General features: G+C 31.4%; 2 protein-coding genes across 3 annotated transcripts in view; one reads left to right on the top strand and one right to left on the bottom strand.

The window, feature by feature from the left end:
- The window catches only part of LOC125836649 (probable WRKY transcription factor 65), a 212,052-nt gene extending 198,436 nt beyond the window's left edge, over positions 1-13,616 (bottom strand). The window contains exons 1-3 of one of the 2 annotated variants that reach the window (XR_007443460.1): positions 13,365-13,551; positions 12,758-12,907; positions 11,848-12,639 (exon numbers count right to left, since the gene is read on the bottom strand). Coding sequence is in view for 1 of the 2 variants with exons in the window: in XM_049515852.1 (XP_049371809.1) it covers positions 12,027-12,639; positions 12,758-12,907; positions 13,365-13,504 (903 nt within the window). In the remaining variant the exon portion in view is untranslated. Of the gene's footprint in view, positions 1-11,713; positions 12,640-12,757; positions 12,908-13,364 lie in introns of those variants that run through there. The other variant, XM_049515852.1, reaches the window with a different exon arrangement.
- On the top strand, positions 1,714-8,019 carry LOC125836654 (ras-related protein RABA1d). Its single transcript, XM_049515856.1, has 2 exons — positions 1,714-2,107; positions 7,371-8,019. The coding sequence occupies exons 1-2, from the start codon at positions 1,887-1,889 to the stop codon at positions 7,801-7,803; spliced, it is 654 nt and encodes a 217-aa protein (XP_049371813.1). The 5' UTR covers positions 1,714-1,886; the 3' UTR covers positions 7,804-8,019.
- Positions 13,617-19,928: the final 6,312 nt, after the last annotated feature.

The raw sequence follows: 19,928 nt of genomic DNA, 5'->3' as shown, positions 1-19,928 counted from the left end.
ATATCAACAGAACGCTTATCAAAAACTCCATTACTGATGTATTCAACAAATAGACACGTGTACAAACCACAATCACTGAAAAATTTTTGAAAGAAAAATCATTTTATACCATTTTCATACCAATGTTAAAAATTTAAATACATTAATGAAAAAATTGAAAAAGAAACCTTCCTATTAGAAAAAAATCGCAATTTCATATCAATATTAGTCATAATTCTACAAAACAGAGTAATTTAACAATTCATACCATTTGCATACCAATTTAACAACTCATATCATTGGGCTACTGATATCAAACCAATTTCATACTAACGTCAAAACACAATTCATACCATTTGCATACCAATATTATATCACATTTCATATAATATCCCAAAATCATATATTAAAGTGATATTCATATAAATATTATTCACATTTCGTACAAGTTTCACCCAAACAAAAGTTCCGAAACAACAATAAACATAATGTGATATTTTTAGCAAAAAAATCACTAATTTGAATAATGTGAAAATAAATTAAATATAATACTTACCCTAACAACTTTTTTTGCCTTTTTTGGATATTCGAATTTCTGATTCCTTCTTTTTTGTTGTTCTTCTTCTTGATGGTTTTGAAGATTGAGCAATTTCTACATTTGTTGCTTTTTTTCTTTTTTATTTCACTATCAAAATCAGAATTCGAATCAAAAGGGGTTTCTACAATTTTCCCCTTCCTCTTCTTTCCCTTTTGATTTGCCGAACTCACCATTTTCTTTGCTTCGTTTTTTTCTCCTTTTGATCCTTTGACTGAGAAGAACCACACTTTGTAGGAATTTCAACATTCTTCGTATGTAGATCTCATCCCACCATTAATTCATATAAATGTGGGAGTTCTACTTATTTTCTATTTGAATGAAGAAGACGAACGTTGAAGATGGTGAGAGAGAAAATTAAAGTTAGTTCTCTGTAAAAGAGAAACGTGGGGGTGGGGGTGTGGGATTTACGTGTGGGTAAAAGAGGAAGGTGGGGGTTGCTGTGTGAAATCTGGAAAAAAATCCCTAAAATGGTGGAAGAGATAGTGACAATTGATTCTCTAATATTAATGTTATCCCTAAAATGGTGGAAGAGATAATGACAATTGATTCTCTAATATTAATGTTATTTCTCTTACTTTTTAATTATATGTAATTATAAAAATAATAACTAATTAATTAAATTATAAATTAAAACTAATTTGTTAATATTTGTAATTAAACTGTTATAAGTAGTAATATAAAAAAAGTACATCTAAAGGCTGTAATATTAAGCCTTAAATATATATATGAGGTGATTTTTCCTTTTTAAAAAAAAGGAATTTATCAAGAAATGGACAATGCAATCTGGATTTGAGGGATCCAGGGTGCAAAATATTTTTTTCTTCCGTTACAAAAACTGATCTTAATGTTAATTAATTAATTACTCATGTTGAAAAATACGTAACGATAATATTTTTCAAAAAAATGTTTAGTAGAGAATTAAACACTCATCACAGAATGCGGGATCCAAAATCACATCAACCTCCTTAAAAGACAAAACTACCCTCCATGACTTAGTTTATACCAGAACTAATGACCTACATCCCCACTGTCTATATGGGTAGTTTTGTCTTTTTCCATATTTCTCTTTTCGAAAAAGTGACTCTTCATTTTTCACTTCTCCTATAATATTTGTTCTTTGGAAAACATACGTCTCCTCCATTTCCCTCTTCATCTGAAGAGTCAAAAAGTTGAAAAAAAGCAAACAAAACACACCAAAAAAAGAGAGAAAAAGGGTAAGAAATTTAAAGGAAGATTTGTTTACTAAGAGTGAAAGGGAAAACAATAGTTTTTGTTCATATTTTTTCTCAATTTGAAGTTGTTGAGAGTAATGGCTGGGTACAGAGCTGAAGATGACTATGATTACCTATTCAAGGTGGTACTAATTGGTGATTCAGGTGTTGGCAAATCCAATTTGCTTTCACGATTCACTAGAAATGAGTTTAGCCTTGAGTCTAAATCTACAATTGGTGTTGAGTTTGCTACTAAAAGCTTAACTGTTGATAGTAAAGTCATCAAGGCTCAAATTTGGGACACTGCTGGTCAAGAAAGGTAACATTTTTCAGACCCCCATTTCTCTTTTTTCTTGATCTGACCATACTTTGTTTATGTTTGAGAAGATTTGTGTTGTTTTGGTGAGTCATTCTTCTCTGATCTGGTGTATTTTTTGGGAATTTTATAGTGAGTATATGTATTGAGATTTGGGAATGAAATGTGCTTTATGTTTCTAGAATTGTAAAGCCCTGATCTGAATGATTGGTTTGCGCAATGTGAGTATTCTGTGTGGTGTTTTGCTGGATTACTTTGGGAATTTGAGATGTAGTTTGTAGTAGATCTGATGGGTATTTGGTTTCTTGATCTGTTAGATCTTCCATGTCTTACTTTCTTATTGTAGTTTTTGACTCAATTGACTTCCTTTCTAAGGTAAGATGTGCTTGCAACTGTTGGATACAATGGCAAAGCTAAGAATTTTGTAAGGGTGTTCAAAACTTCAGGATATATATCTAAAAAGTTTTTTTTTGACCTATATATACAATCATTTGCTAAGGGTGTTTGAGTGATCACCATGGGATTAATGTGGCTACGGGCCTGGTTGGATACGGTGACTATAGCCAAAGGAAGCCCCAAATTTATCACCTTTGTGATGATTTCTTCTATACCTCATTTCAATGCACTTACAAATGATGCAAACTTTTTTGCTTTAGAAGATTGTGTCGTGCTATTAATTTTGTTTTAGATTGTAGTTTCTATATTGGCAATGACAAAGGGATTGAACATAAGTAGACCAGTTGACAAGCCATGTTCTACTGTAGAGTTCTATAGGAAGAAGAAAGTGTGACTCTGTCAGTCCCATTTTATAGGATGCCATAATTCTTGCATGGTCAAACAGTTTTTTACTTTAATTTTTTCAAACATCCTCAACAGCTTCGATTATAAGAAATTGTGATCTATAGTACCTTCCATAGTCATATGAATACGTAAATAAAACCAAAGAGTTGATGTCCAAATTCCAACCTAAAAATTGTGAAGTGATGCAACCACTATCTTATTACAGATTATTTAATGAGGCAGTGGACCAAAGAATTTGAAGGTAGTTGACAGTTGTTTGATTTTGGGGTTGTGCACAAAAGTTGGTTGGTAGTGAGTAGCAATGAAAATATAAACAATTTAGTTTCTAGGAACCTGTAAGGCTGAACAGTGTGTGCAGCAGCATGCTGAATTGGCATGTCAAAGTGTGTAGTAACAAATTCTAAAGGGCACTTGAGCTAAAGTAGTTGAACGATATAAAGTGAGATATCTGGTGCATATGCTTTGTGTGTCTGGGAGCATGCATTTGTTTTTGCTCCTTGTAGTTTTTTTGATTGTCTTGCATCGGAAAATGAGCATGTTCATCTGGTGATATATGATTTGTGTTAACATTAATTCTGGGGCATCTTCTATTTTTGCAGTTGTTATGGAAGTAAAAAATACAAATGTGTCCATAATAGATGATTAAATCCCAACATGAATGTGGATCAAAAGTAAAGTTATTTATCATTATTATTGTTTTTGTTATTAGTTTTTTGAAAAAAACTTTTTTGTTAACTTGGTGACATGTTTGAGATATTGCTAAAGGATCTAACTTGCAATCTCCAACTACATTAGTCTATCTTTTTACATTGTATCTTTAGGAATCATTATTTCCTCGAAAAATAGAAGTTGTGATTGCTGAAGTTTGTTGATCTAGTAGATGGGAATATATTCCCCATCTGCCATCAGTGGAACTGTTTTCAATTTTATAGATATACATTGGAAGTAAATTATCTAGAACAAATTACCTCTCAAGAAGACTAACTAAAACATAATTAAGAGCTTAATTAATCTCAAAAACAAAAAAGATAGGAAAACATAGGCAGCAGCTTCAACAAGTCTAAAACCTTCAACAAGAATAGAATATATATCTAAAACATAGTGTGAATACTATTATAAACCATCATTGCAGCTTCAAACAAGACGGGATCTTCCTCAAAAGTGTGTCGAATGCTCATCCTATCTTCAACCGCACAATCTTCACCCTTAATAATAACCAAATTGACTCTGTTAAGTTCAATATTCTTCTCCGGTATTCTAACATTTACCATCCACCTTCTACCTTTTCCTCCGAATTCAACAATATCAGCAGCATCACCAATCAATTCTTCCCTCATAGATGTTAAACCGTTCCCAGTATAAAAAACAACTATATTTTGTATGGATGAGTACCAGTTTCCCGTCTTAGTATGACGGGCCATACGCCTAAAAAGCTTTAAAAAGATGCAAGAAGAAACCCATCTATTTGGATAAGGTTCAGGAACAACAAACTCATGAGAAATGTCATGTATGTTCTCTCGAATTAACATTATAAAGTAAAAATCTTTTACTGAATGACAAAAACCCCTCCATTTTAATGTCAGTTAAAAAAGTTGATTGTTTCACGGTATCGATACATGCAACAAAAACATCAAGCAAAGAAGAAATTGGTAGCATAGTGGGGGTGCGAGAATAAGAAGATTTGGGAAAGGAGGAGGAGGAGGAGGTAAGGGGGTTGGGGATTTTTTAAATCCAACAATCAAAGCAAAAAACTCTCTTACCATTAGCAAATTTGATACACACCGAAAAGGCGATTTGATAAAAAGACAAACAATTTGAAAAAGACCCCTATTACTGTTACTGCAACCGGATGGTGGAACCGGAATAGGACGTTAAATGGAGGGTTTTTGTCATTCAGTAATAGATTTTTACTTTATAATGTTGATTCGAGAGAACATACATGACATTTCTCATGAGTTTATTGTTCCTGAACCTTATCCGAATAGATGAGTTTCTTCTCGCATCTTTTTTAAGCTTTTTTGGCGTATGGCCCGTCATACTAAGACGGGAAACTTGTACTCATCCATACAAAATATAGTTTTTTTTTTAAACTAGGAACGGTTTAACATCTATGAGGGAAGAATTGATTGCTGAAGTTGTTGATTTCGGAGGAAAAGGTGGATGGTAAATGTTGTTAGAATATCGGAGAAGAATATTGAACTTAATGGAGTCAATTTGGTTATTATTAAGGGTGAAGATTGTGTGGTTGAAGATAGGATGATCATTCGATACACTTTTGAGGAAGATCCCATCTTGTTTGAAGCTGCGATGATGGTTTATGATAGTATTCACACTGTGTTTTAGATATATATTCTCTTCTTGTTGAAGTTGCTGCTTATGTTTTCCTATCTTTTTTTGTTTTTGAGAATAATTAAGCTCTTAATTATGTTTTAGTTAGCCTTCTTGAGAGGTAATTTGTTCTAGATAATTTACTTCAAGTAGCTGTAAAGTCAGTTTTCAACTATTCATCTACTATCATGCATTGGAACTAGTGTTAATAATACTTATTTTTTCTGGAAAAAATAAGTGCTTGTGGGCATATTTAGCTTTTGTTGCGAAGTAGGAGAGAGGTGCAATGTGCCATTGTATACATTAAGAACTACCTTGCTCGAATATAATTATTTTATCATGTGAAATGCATCCTTCAAATCAACTTTTCAAAAGTTTTTTTCATTAGAAAAGGAGTCGATACAATCATTACCACTCTAAGCTAAAAACAGGGGAATTCGGTTATGCAGGTATTTTGACCTATGACAACATTCCACTCTTTCCCTAACTTAAAAACTCATTTAGAAATTTGCTGGTACCTCTCATTCCTGGTTGTCCTTAAAAGGCACAGTGCGCTAGCTTTACCTGCTACTTTCATCTTGGTCGATCCTCCTCATCTGCCGCCTTGCATAGTGCATGTGTTTGTAGACTTTTTATCAACAAATACATACCCATAATGCACATTTCGTTTTAGTCAACACAATATTCACTAACAATCAATGACATAAAGACAAATTAGAGGGCTAACACAAAGAGAGCTTCAAAGGATTTTCTCCAAAGATTATTTGTTTGTGATTTCAGTTTTGACATAGTCAGTTTTCTATAATCTATTCTAGTTTGTATCTCTTTCTTTTTTCCCTTTTCATTCGGTATGTAAAGGATAACCTGATACCAGCAATCACTAAATATGAATAAGAATGTGATATGTATTTTTAAAATTTTATCTATTCTGACTTCTTCCTTTTGGTAAGGGAGGGTGGGGTTTTGAAGGAGGTGATTGGAATGGAAGGCTGAATAAAAATAAGATTAAGCAGTACCTTTAGGAACACCATTTGCCATGGTACTAAGGGCTGCAAGCTAGCAGGCTACTAATTCTAGTATTCAGATCTGTCCTTCATGGGTGAATATTTCTAGTCTGTGGAAAAATGAAACATTTGTCTAGGTTAGTTATGTGTTATTTGCAGAAGTCAACTAGTTGCAATTTATCTGGCATCAAGACGAATATATCATTCCCTGTTAAATATCATTCCCAGCCTCAAGAGCTAACCCCATGATGCAAAGAACTATCTACTTCTAGTACCGACTTTTATGTATGTAAACGAATCCAACTAGTATAGTTTGTTGGTCACTTGTGCATTCATTTCATAGTTTTAATAGTTTAAATTCATTAAATTACTCAAATCTTAAATTTGTGTTGTTTCCTTTATCAAACTACTTTTCAATCATTAATATTATGTTCTTCCACTATAACTAGTTTAGTGTATAGGTTAACATCTTAAACTCCATAGAGGATTACTATATTTAATTTTATTAATTCATTATAAATGTTGCTTGAGCTTAAATTTTTTTGATTCCTCCATCTCCTGCGTGTCCTATTCTCCCAAATTCTCGATCCTATTGTTCTTTTTGTTTTCTCTCTCGTAATATTATAGGAAACCTTAGGTTCTTCCATATCTAGTGATTTCTGTTTTTCCATCAAATCATGAGATTTCAGCTAATATTTGTTTATCATATGTCTACCCGTCGTTTAGAGAGATGAACATGTACTTTGCTCAAGAATACTTCTTTTAGAACCATTTGACTGTAGAACAGTTTATTGTCTTACATCCCCCACCCCCCTATTTAGGTAAGGAGGGTGGTGAGAAGGGGCAAGAGATGCCCTTTTCTTAATCTATTATAGTGGACATATTACTATTTTTGAGGGTTGGAAACTCTATGAGACTGTGCTTAACATATTTTGTGATGCCTCAGAAAGGACGAGAAATAAATATGACACTAAAATTACCATGTTGTCATCAATAGTTTCTTAATGTGATGCCCATCCCAAGTGATTTTATTTACATGTTGACTAATAAGCTTTTCCTTAGTTATTAAATTGTCTTCTACACTATTTGGTATTGTTTCTATGTGATAACGGCTGTACTACATTGTTCTGTAGGTACCGTGCCATCACCAGTGCTTACTACAGAGGTGCCGTGGGTGCTCTGCTTGTGTATGATGTCACTCGACATTCTACATTTGAAAATGTTGAGAGGTGGCTTAAGGAGTTGAGAGATCATACAGATCCAAACATCGTTGTCATGCTTGTTGGAAACAAATCTGATCTGCGGCATCTGGTTGCAGTGTCAACTGAGGACGGGAAGTCTTTCGCGGAGAAGGAATCCCTCTACTACATGGAAACTTCTGCCCTCGAATCTACAAATGTTGAGAATGCATTTGCTGAAGTTCTCACTCAAATCTACCACGTCGTGAGTAGAAAAGCCATGGAAAATGGTGAGAATGGAAACGGAAACGTGCCTTCCAAAGGAGAAAAGATTGATATAGGTAAAGAAGTATCTGATGTCAAGAAAGCTGGTTGCTGTTCATCCTAAGGGCTATAATCTGTGCTGCTGTATCCTGTTCTAGGTGCACCGGTAGTGTAAAATTGTCCAGACTACCTTTGACACGATCCTATTTGATACTACTACCTTTGAAATTGGTTTTTGTTTTGGTTGGTAGTAAAGAATATCAATGTTAGAGAACCTTTTTCTAATGGAACCAAACCCTTTGTGTAGACCTGTTATGGCTTAACTATTGAATCATTCTTTCTCTCTTTTCAATTACTTTAATTGACTTCTAGGTAGCTTGTGCTTGCTCTGGTGTTGATACTCCAGTGCTTGTGATGAAGAGTAGTTTTAACTCTAGGTTGGTTTTGTAGGAGATGGGCATTTGGTAACTATCTTGGCTATTTTGATACTGCTTATTTCATAACCAAATCACTTGGCATAGTTTAGAGCAGTGATGAATCTAGTATTTTCACTAAGGGACTCAGGATGTGAAGAAGTAAACACATGAAGTCAAATGGGTTTTGGATGAACCCTGAACTCTTACTAGCTCCGCCACTGGTATAAGAGACAAGTCAGACAAAAACATAAAACATTCTGAATTGAGTGAAAATGACAACATGCCTTTTTCATTTGTAGATGAAGAAAAAGAAAATTGGAAAGTTAGTAATTTCCACTCCTTTGTTTGGTATGAATGAAGAAAATAGAAATAAGGAAAGGGAAATTATTTTGGTCCACCTACTCTTATCATTTTCTCTAACAACCAAACAAAGTGATTTTTAGTCCCCATTTCTCAACTTGTTAACATCTTTTCGATGAAAAATTACATAGAGTAAATAGGTAAAAGTAAATAAATTATATGCTATCCATATGTTGAAATTCTTTGATTCTTTTGTACATTTACTTTTTTGATTTTTTATTCCACTTGATGAAAATTTTGCTCCGCCATTGCTTCGTCACTTTGTCAAATTTGATTAAGCAAAAGCTTTATACTCTCTCCATTTCAAATTAATTGAATTGTTGAGGTGTTTCAGACCCTTTAAGAAAAGAAGATTAAGATATCAATTAGGCATAACTTTCTATTTTTACCCTTATTTATATTATCAAATTTATGATTAAAATAACTAAACATTAATTAATAACTAATTCCAATACGAACTAATGAAGGGTAAAATTGGAAGACCATTCTAAAAATAGTCTTGAAAATTGAACAATTAAGTTAATTTGAAAAATGAAAAATGTATCAACAATTCAATTAATTTGAAATGGAAGGAGTATGACTAAACAAAACAGAAAGAGATAACTCCAGATAGACTTTTAGCAAGATATCACCTTAGTTCATACTTTAATTAATTTATAGTTAAAATTAACAGATAAGATTAGCACAGAAGAAACACTTGATAAAGATTCTTAATCTCATCACTGACGTTAATCCATGACTTGCACGTGCAACATGTGGGGACACGTATCACTCTAAAAGTTCATTAAAAGCTCTAAAAACAACTTGATAATAGATTTTAAGAGCAAAAATAAAAAACCGGCCCTAATCTCTAACCAATACAAATAAATTACAATTTAAAAATCACAATTATTTACGAATAATGTAAGGACAATTTGGGTCCCTCATTTAAGCCTCTTTACCTACTCTCCCAATATTTAATTAGTCTCCTCTCCCAATATTTAATTAGTTTCTAATCATGATTAACTAATTCTTAATACCCTGTCTTAGCAAGCTAAGATAATGCTATTTGATTCGAAGTCATGTGTAAACACCATTATATATGGGAAATTGATGATCATAATCATATGTAACCAATCAAAATTATTCTTCTGCAAAAAATAAAATAAAAATGTGGGACAACTCTTATTCAACGTGTACAGCTAGCTATATCAATATAGCTTAAAAAGTCAAAACTTTGGTTAATTTTGACTTTTAAGGCAGTCAGCTAGTGAAGTTCGTAATTAGTCACATCAAATTTGAGTGATTTATGAAAGTCATTTTCCATTACTATAAATTCAATATTTATGATTTAATTTAATTCTTCCTTATATGGTAATTCCGGCTCATTTAAATCATCCTTATATGGTAATTCCGGCTCATTTAAATCAAAACACAACGAAACACCTATGATTAAGGGGAATGGAATGTCGACAATAGAGTGGAAGAATTTTGGTTTATGAATTTAAACTGACTACTACTGAAGTCGTAGCTACTTCAACCAAACACCTCCCCCCCTAAATTCAAGTCAAAAGACGCACTTCACCTTACTTATGAAGAAATTATTGGAGCTGGACTTCGAACTATGATGATTTGTTTTTTATCTTTTTTTTTCCTGATCAAATAAGGGATCAAGCCACTCCTATTACATGAATCATGATAAAAGCTAGTGTACCAATTTCTTTTTCTTTAATCAATCATCAAATTTGCAAGCATACATATTTCCGTCGTTCTAAATTATTTGTCGATTTTGACTTCTCAAAATCTAAACTATGTAAATTTTGATTAATGTACTAAAATGTTTTTTTTTTTCGTTATATTAACGTGAGAACCATTGAAATTTCTAGTATGAAATCAACTATCAAAAATGAGGAAAAAAGATGCTTATGAATAAAATATACACATGGGATTTTGGGAATAGAGTTGTGCCACTTTGCTTGCATTAATAGAACTCAATAAGAAACAATTAATAAAGGATTATTGAATCTTATAGTTTTTGTCTTCTTGTTCATTTTTCACTAGTTGGGTAAGCTCTACTCAATTTTCTTTGCCAGTTTTCTCGTTTCCTTAATTTGTAAGAAGGGATTGGATTATCCAATTAAACCAGATTAACATACTATATATTATACATACTTGTTCACTATTATTATATCATATGTTTTACCCTATTTTTTATTGCAAATTAAAACCAGAATTCTTTAACAGGTTAATGACACTACCGGTTTGTAAGGCTAAAGCAAAGGTTTTGACACATGGTGGTTCAATATATAGGATCTGACTAGAACATTATTTTATTAACAATTCACTTTAGTAGAAGTTGTAATAAATGCATCATCCAAAAGTAACAGACTGTAATATGTTATCATCCACTTGATTAAAATTTGGAACTAATTAAATGAGATATATGCAGGAATTTAAAATTCACTGACTACTCAATAGGTCTATATTTGTTAATACATAGAATGAAATCATGAACTATTAAAAAACGTAGCATTATTTCCCAGTATGACATATTACCAAAAATAATGGTTGATACATATAAACTGAGTAAAAGCCTAGGAGGTGAAGGTATTCATTATTACCACTTCCTCTTACGTGATATTTTTCGTTTTTTCAAGAGATAATTTAACTAATTTTTGAAGTTAAATCAAATTTGATTAACTCAATATTTTAAAATTAAAATTTAGATATTAAAAAAGGACTATAAGTTGCAATTCATCCCTTTTGTAAGCTTGCTAGCTTACAGGCTGAACCATCATTGCTTACTTGTTTGGTCACTTATATGATGAAAAAATATATCATAAGAAATTGATATATATATATATATATATACTTGACTATCAAAAAGTGAAAAGTGTCACATAAATTGAAACATAAGAACCAATATAATTTAATGAAATTAGTGGTAGTATCTCACATGATATATGTTGAGTTCAATTCTCACTATCCTCATATATTCTTCCTTTCATTTTCTCAATCTTCCGTCAATAAAGGGATTGGACTAGAATTTAAAATTGATGAGTTCTGAATTTGTCATAAACTTTATAGCTCAATTTGATCTATTGAATTCACAATGCATATTTAATGATTCTTTTGATATAAATATAAAGTCTAAGTTAAAATCACTGAGTCGTTCGAATTTATAATCAATATTATATAGCTGCATCCCGAGTCCGGACCCATCTAATAGAAATATAAAGAAAGCAAAAGAGAGAGAAAAACGGTAGACCCAATTGGCAAATCTCTTCCATCTTACTTAAAGTAAAAAGAGGCATCGGATGAAATTTAGCCGTTAGAAATGAAACGGCCAATGATGCTAATTACAATGAGAATGAGACAGATTCCTCTCAATTGGACAACTTTTTTTATTTTACTATACTACAAAACCTACACTCAAATCTAAGAAAACTTACAAATATTAAAAGCCAAAACCAAATTGCTTTGGTATCTTATGGCGCACGACGCGCAATTTCCTAATGAATCAATTAAAAAAAAAGTTATAATTTTTTTTTTTTTTTTTTGGTCAAGACAAATAACACATATCGTAACCATCTTAGCCTGTAGTACCACACCAAGGTGTCAAGCTAAGTCGACGATGTTCCTCATCTCTCTCCATCATTCCACGGCCAAACACCGTTGAACATTCCGGTAACTCTCCGAGATCAGCGAAAAGTGACACGTCTTCCTCTCGCATTGTCAACGTTGATGACATGTCAATATCACAGTTAACTTCGGTCAAAATTGGACTTTCTAGCATAGTTGTTGAAGTACACTCAATTAAATCCGAAAACCATCCGAATTCATTTGCACTAATTAGAGACGATGATGATTCACCGAGATTGACAAATTTTTCGTCTGAATTAGGCTCCGATGGACGGGTGAAATCACTCGTGACCTTTTCTTCTGAAATCGCGATATCAGAATTTGTCGTTGATATTGGTGTTATTGTTGTTGTTGTTAGTGATGCTATTGTTTTCATCTTCGTCTTGGTATTATTATTAATAATACATGATGTACGATGGTTGTGTTGATTATTTCTAGAAGCCGGCCAAGGATGGTTATGTTCACAAGAATATGTCACAACCAACATGTTTGGGTCCTCACGGCTCCTTTCAACTTGTTTTCTAGCTGGACATCCTTTTGAACTACTACATCTATAATATCCCCTACAATTATCACAAAAATTCAATAATTAAATTTTTTCAATTTTTCATACAATTGAGACCTAAAAGTTTATCAAATTACGATAATACCAAAAAAAATACTACTAATAATTAAACTAACCTGGGATAGGGGGAACCTTTGATGGGCTTTTGTCCATATTTTCTCCATGCCCAAGAATCAGATGGTGGCATACTTATTTCACCTTTCATTTTTGATCCTTCAACTTCTTTAATTGGCACTGACACCACTCTTTTTTCTATGGATCTTCTGCTGCAAATTTTTTTTTTTTTTTTAAAATTACTCCATTATAATTAAGCACCATATATATTAATTATCATGCAAGCACATGATCAATAAAATATCAAAACCCTAAAATCTCTTAAATATTTTCTTCCAAAAAAATGAAGCAAAAGAAAAAAAAAAGTGAAAAAACATATTAATGTTCAGTAGATATTCTCGTATATATTTTGATTAAATAGGTAAAAAAAAGAAAAAAAATATTAATGTTTTCATATAATTTTTTTTGAAATTTCTCACTAATTCAGTGAGAATCTATTTCCCATTATATGTTGAGCGGAAAATAAGTGAGAAAATCATATTCTATAACACAAATTTTCCACTGATTAATTGCGGGAATAACCCTTGTTTCTAGTAGTGAGATCCCATACTCATGGCAATCAACAAAGAAGGTATAATATATATACTATATGTATATGAGATTATTTACCTTCTTTTAGGGGACGAAGTTGAAGTCATCATCTTGTTATCATTGAACAAACCGGAACGCGGTGAATCGGAGCTGTTTTCCGGTGAATTCTCGGAATCTTCTTGCTCAGAAACAAAAAAGTTATTGAATCTTCCATTCATATTTGCTTTTGTGAAGTAGTTTAATTTTTTTTTTGTCTCTTTTGGTTCTAATAATGATATATAGAAGATAAGAAAGTAGTTAAGAGAGAGAGAAAGAGATTATATTTTTCATAAGAAGAAGAAGAAGAAAATGGAGAAAAAGAGTATAAAAAGGGTGTGAAAGGTGACAGATAGGGAAAGGCATTGCATTTGTTTATAGAGGACGTGCAAGTAAATGTGTGAAACTAATCCAAATGACAATTTTAATATTACAATTATTTTGAAAACGACCTTAACGTTTCTTTTAATTGTTATGCTATACTAATCCTAATTGATTTATTTATTTATTTATTTATTTATGGGCGCCACCATTTTTGGACTATATGCTTAATTATACCTAGACGTCTAAATTTACATAACCTAGACCTCATCAGACCATGCTTTAATTTAATTTAATTTTTTATTTTTCACCAATTTAAATGATATCTACTCTTGTTGATTAAGCATGGATAGAAGAAATTAAAGGAAATTGATCAATAATTAAATTATACAGTCAGATCTTTTTGATAACAACGTTGTTTATTTGGTTTTTTTTTTTTTTTACTATTATAGCAAAATGCTATTATATATATTACATAATTAAAAAGTCGATTTCAAAAACGAAAGTTGATTGGTATAGAAAATGACCGCTTATAATAGAAATGTTTGTCTATGTATCTCGATAGTTCCACAATTAGAGTGATTTAACATATTATAACAATTACTTCATGGAGTATATATCATTTATAAGAGGTTACTAAGCAATGAAAAAAATTAGAGTTATATGGAATTACCTTTTGATTAAGTGATTTGAATATAAATATTCTTTTATATAGTCAATGTATAAAACTCAAACTCGAATAAAAAAAACTCTACCTGATTTTAGCATGGACACCAACAAAGAGTATGTTAGTTGTTTTGCCAAACAGAGTTTGAATTGTAGTCCAATTCTCTTAAGGACTAATTAAAAGCTTGTTAAAGGCTATTTTTGTTAGCATGTTAGTTGATGCCTTACCTCACCCCTTCTCTATTTAATTTACTATCTAGTGGTATAAAAATTTGGCAAGCAGGCTATTTAAGAAAAAGTTTTAAAAACATGAATTTAGTGGAAATTCAAACAATGATCTTCAAGAAAAAAAAATTCTCTAGAAAATGAAATTAAGGATTTCAATAAATTTAATGGATACTTTTTCTAGATTTGTAGGAGTTCCCAAACCTAAATTAAAGTGCACCTCAAGTCTAGTATACTATATACTATGTCATATTATAATTACTAATTGGATTAGTTCAAAAGAAATCTCGATGCATTGAAGAAAGAAGAGAGATGACAACACCAAAAGCATTTCTTAATTAAAAACTAATTTGAATAACTCCTAAATTAAGATACTGTATTATTTTGTTAAATCAATGTGTCCATATTCATGTTGACGTCATACTTTTTTGGATAGCATAAACAATTAGCAATTAGCTAAAATATTCATAACGCTATCTTTGATTATTATTTTAGAGTGATGAAAATTAAGTTATCACTATTACGTCATTAATAGGAAATATATACTATAAGATCACACAATACAGATATATAATATGAAAGAAGGGATAGCAAAAAAGATGACTCTTATATATGTACACACAAATAGTCAGACAGATTTATTGTTCCAAAAGTAACTCGTAACAAATTTATTGATACTCAAAATCAAAATTGTTATAGCAAATTAAAAGTGAAAATAAGTCATACCTTACCCTTTACTTGTATATAAAGAAAATAAGATCTAGATAAAATTAATTGGCCTAACATCAAAAATAAAAATAAAAACTATGGAGGAATTTGAGTTATTTCTTTGAATAAATAAAAACAAGAAATTATATTCTATAATCTTGAAATGTGTTATATAATCTCTTTCCTCATTATTTTGAATCTGTAGATCATGCCCATGGACAGTGGACTCAGTAATCACGATCACATTCATTATGTGGATAAAATACAGACTCAAAAGTTAGGAATGATAGACTATTCATAATATTATTTCATCTTTTTTTTTAGTGTTTTAATTCAGTGTTCGGTACTTATTTTTGGACCAATCCATTCATATATGTGTAGAAAAGTCTTATTTAGGAGTTAACGAGATATCTCCTTAACAAATTACCATTTTATTCTCCAATCTCGAATCTAAAACCTCTTATTAAGAATGTAAAGGTTCTAATTACTAATCTACCATGACCTCAGACGATAGATTTATATAAAATTTTATAGAGTATACAATATATGTTTGTTTCTAATTATGCATTTCTTTGAATTAACCAAAAAAAAGGTTTACTTGTGTGAGCTCACTCATATGTTCGGTCTCAAGCCCCAATAAAGAAAGGGGTCGCGGAGAGTCTATCAAAAACAAATATTTTACTTCATAAAGTAGAGATAAAATTGCATACATCTTACACTCTTTATATCACATTTGTGAAATCATAACTTACTTACTTGTGGCAATCTTTCGGCCGCCCAACTACCTATAACACTAGTCACTACTTCTACTGGGATTAGGAAGTAAGCCCCACAGTCCAAAGCAGTGACGAACAAAGTTTTTTTTTTTTTTTTTGAGTGAAGAACAAAGTTGTTAACCAAAAAAACAATTTTTTTCCTTATATGTAAATATTAAACTGCAGGCACAAAAAAAAACACTAAAATATTTATAGAATCACATGGGTGTTTGAGCAGAGAGAGAATCAAAATTTAATGTGTGATCATGGAACTGAAATCAAGAATCTTTTTCGGGTTTCTTATTGTCTACTTATTTTGCACATGACCAATTCACCATCACTTTGGTCCCCTAATTTAAAGTTTTGTTCTTCATTTAAACAAAAATAAAACTGGGGCTTACAAATTATGGTGAAAGAGCACCAATATATAAATCAGAAAAAATAGTGTTCATTGATTACTTTTTTAATGATCGTGTCTTTAATAAATATAATTACTACTTATACATTTTTCAAGTAACAGGTGAAACTCCACAATAATGATCTTCTAGAAACCTTATGACGGTAATTATTTTTAACTATAGAAATTGAAAATAGTTCTTTGTTAAATTTACCCCCATAATCTAATTAAAACGAGTTAAAGTTCTATTTCCACTTAGTGGCGGAGCTAGGATTTTTAATAAGGGGGTTCAAAATCTAAAGAACTAAACACATGAACTAATCGAAGGGGGTTCGACATCTACTATATATACATAAAAAATAATTTTAACTTTTATAAATAGTATATTTTCTGCCGAAGGAGGTTCGGATGAACCCCTAACAGAAGGCTGACTCCGCCCTGTTTCCAGCCAATTGAACCCCTTAATAAGTTGAGAGAGTTCTGTGTTATATACGGTATACAATATATATACATTCAAGTCTATGTCTTAATTTATGAAAAATTAATCTCAGCAACAATATATTTGTCCTACCTAACCAACCAAGGTTGTGGTGGAGTGGTAAGTACTCCTTCATCCTTAACCAAGAAGTCTCGGGTTTGAGCCTCCTTGGACACGGAGTCGCCTTTGTTAGGGAGCGTTTTACCCCAATGTGGAACTTTCCGTCGTAAATCCGAATTTAGTCGGGCTCCAATATGGATACCGGACACCAAATGGGAAACCCAAAAAAAATATTTGCCGTACCCTAAATAAAGGAAAGGGATGAAATATTGCCATGAGATGGTAATTAAGTAAGCATTATTAATTTTAAAAATATGAGAAAGTATAAAATGAAGGTATTATTAAATATTTGCAGACAAAAAGTTACGTAAGAATGCCCAATTGGATGACTTTTTCTAATCATCTGACTTTCTTCATCCCCAGCATGTTGCATCCATTGTTGGCAGTTGATTGAAATACTATTCTATTAAATAATATAATACATAGTGTAATAAATAGAGCTACCTGTATTACTATTATTATTCAAATCATGATGTGAAACTTCCTCTTGCTTTCCTTCTCCTTCTTTACACTAAGGGCTCGTTTGGTGTGAGGGATTAGAAATAATAGTGATGGGATAAGGAAATAGTGATGGGATAAAAAAAAAATTATGTTGTTTGGTTGGCAAGTCCGGGATAACTTATCCCGGGATTAATAATTAGTACCGGGATAAGTTATCCCTCCCCATGGGTGGTATAGTAATCCCGGGATAACTTATCCCGAGATAGAATAGGTAAATGACAAATATGTCCCTTTAAATCCTTTTTATATATCATTTTTTACATTTATGTATATTTACATTTTTTTTAATACCATGTATAATAATATTTACTACTCCTTATTTTTATGATAATTATACATATTTTTCTATTAAAAAATTATACTATATAAATATAATTTTTATTTATGAATTTATTTGACTAATTCTTATGTTTATTTTATTTTGATTTCTCATAAATTTTCTTCTCTTTAATAAACTTAAGAGGAAAGTTCTATTTTTAAGCTAAATAAGAAAAAAGTTATATTTTTAAATACACATGGTACTTATCATGGGAATACATAAACAAAAATATTTAAGTTAAAAAAAATAAAAATTTTATTTTAAAAAATGAATAACTAAAGCTCACAAAGAAAAATTTAAAAAGTTTAAATAAAGTGAAGGGTAATTTTGTAAACAAACAACTTGTTCTTAAAATTTATCAATATATATTATTTTGAATATAACAAACCAAACACTCAATAAGAAATAATCCCAGGACAACTTATCCCATCATAACTAATCCCAACATAACTTATCCCAACATAACTTATCCCATCATAACTCATATTCAAACCAAACGACCCCTAAGGGTGTACATAAGTCGGTTTAGTTTGGTTTTTCATTAAAAAAAATCTAAACCAATTATATCGATTTATTAAATCTATAAACTAAATCAAATCACATAAAGTTGGTTTTTTCGATTTCGGCTTTAGTCGGTTCTTTTGGATTTTTTCGGTTTTTTGACTTTTTCGACTTTTTACAACTATACGGTGTTTGAAAAAGAGATCAAACATATTTTCACTTACCTGTGTGATAAGCTAAACTTAAAAAATGTTAAATGAATAGAAATTTTTGAAAAGACGGTAAAATTCACATGAGTATAAAATATTTTTTTTGAAATATCAACACTCATTATGTTAAATTAATAAGATTAAAGGCTACATGAAATCTGAATACAAAACAAAATATTTACAAAGTAAATTGTTAACTTTGAATTTGAAAAACTATAAGGGAAAATGCATAAGTACCCCCAACCTATGCCCGAAATCCCACAGACACACTTATACTATACTAAGGTCCTATTACCCCCCCCCCCCCCAGCCTATATCCGAAATCCCAGAGACACACCTAACCTTTACTAAGGTCCTATTACCCCCCCCCCCCCGAACTTATTTTATATGTAATATTCTACCCCTTTTTGGCCTACGTGGCACTATCTTGTGGGGCCAGCGCATGTTGACATTTTTTTCAAGGATAGTGCCACGTAGGCCGAAAAGGGGTAGAATATTATAGATAAATTAAGTTCGGGGGTTGACATTTTTTTCAAGGATAGTGCCATGTAGGCCGAAAAGGGGTAGAATATTATAGATAAATTAAGTTCGGGGGGGTAATAGGACCTTAGTAAAGGTTAGGTGTGTCTCTGGGATTTCGGGCATAGGCTGGGGGGGGCGGTACTTTATACTTATGCATTTTCCCAATAATTTTCTACCCCTTTTCATCCTACGTGGTACTATCAACCAAATAGTTTGAAAAAATTGTCAACACGCACTGGGCCCAGAAGATAGTGCCACGTAGGCCGAAAAGGGGTAGAAAATTATTTATATAATAAGTTTGGGGGGTGGGGGGGTGGGGGTAATAAGACCTTAGTATAGTATAAGTGTGTCTCTGAGATTTCGGGCATAGGTTGGGGGGTTACTTATGCATTTTCCCAAACTATAACAATATAATTGTAACTTCGGATCTTCATACAAAATAAAATATTTACAAATTTTACAAGCCCAAATTTGAAATAAAATATATAAACATTGAAAACTATAAACTAACTAAAAATATATTAACAAAGTAGATTATAAATAATATTTTTATCTATAAATAAAATTATATATATATGATATTTGCAAAATTTTCCAAGCCCAAATTTGAAATAAAATATATAAACATTTAAAACTATAAACTAACTAAAAATATATTAACAAAGTAGATTACAAATAATATTTTTTATCTATAAAATAAAATTATATATATTATGTCGGTTTGATTTGGGTTCGGTTTGACTTTTTTTCTTTTAATACCAAACTAAACCAAGAGTGGTCGGTTTTTTTTTCAACCACCAAACCAACCAAACCAAACCACAAATCGGGTTTTTTTTCCGATTTGATTTGGTTCGTCGGTTCGGTTTGACTTTATGGTTTTGGCT

This window comes from Solanum verrucosum, unplaced genomic scaffold (assembly GCF_900185275.1).
Source record: "Solanum verrucosum unplaced genomic scaffold, falcon-dt-bn FXZP01000278.1, whole genome shotgun sequence".
Lineage (NCBI taxonomy): Eukaryota > Viridiplantae > Streptophyta > Magnoliopsida > Solanales > Solanaceae > Solanum > Solanum verrucosum.
This window is presented reverse-complemented; position numbering and strand designations above follow the sequence as displayed.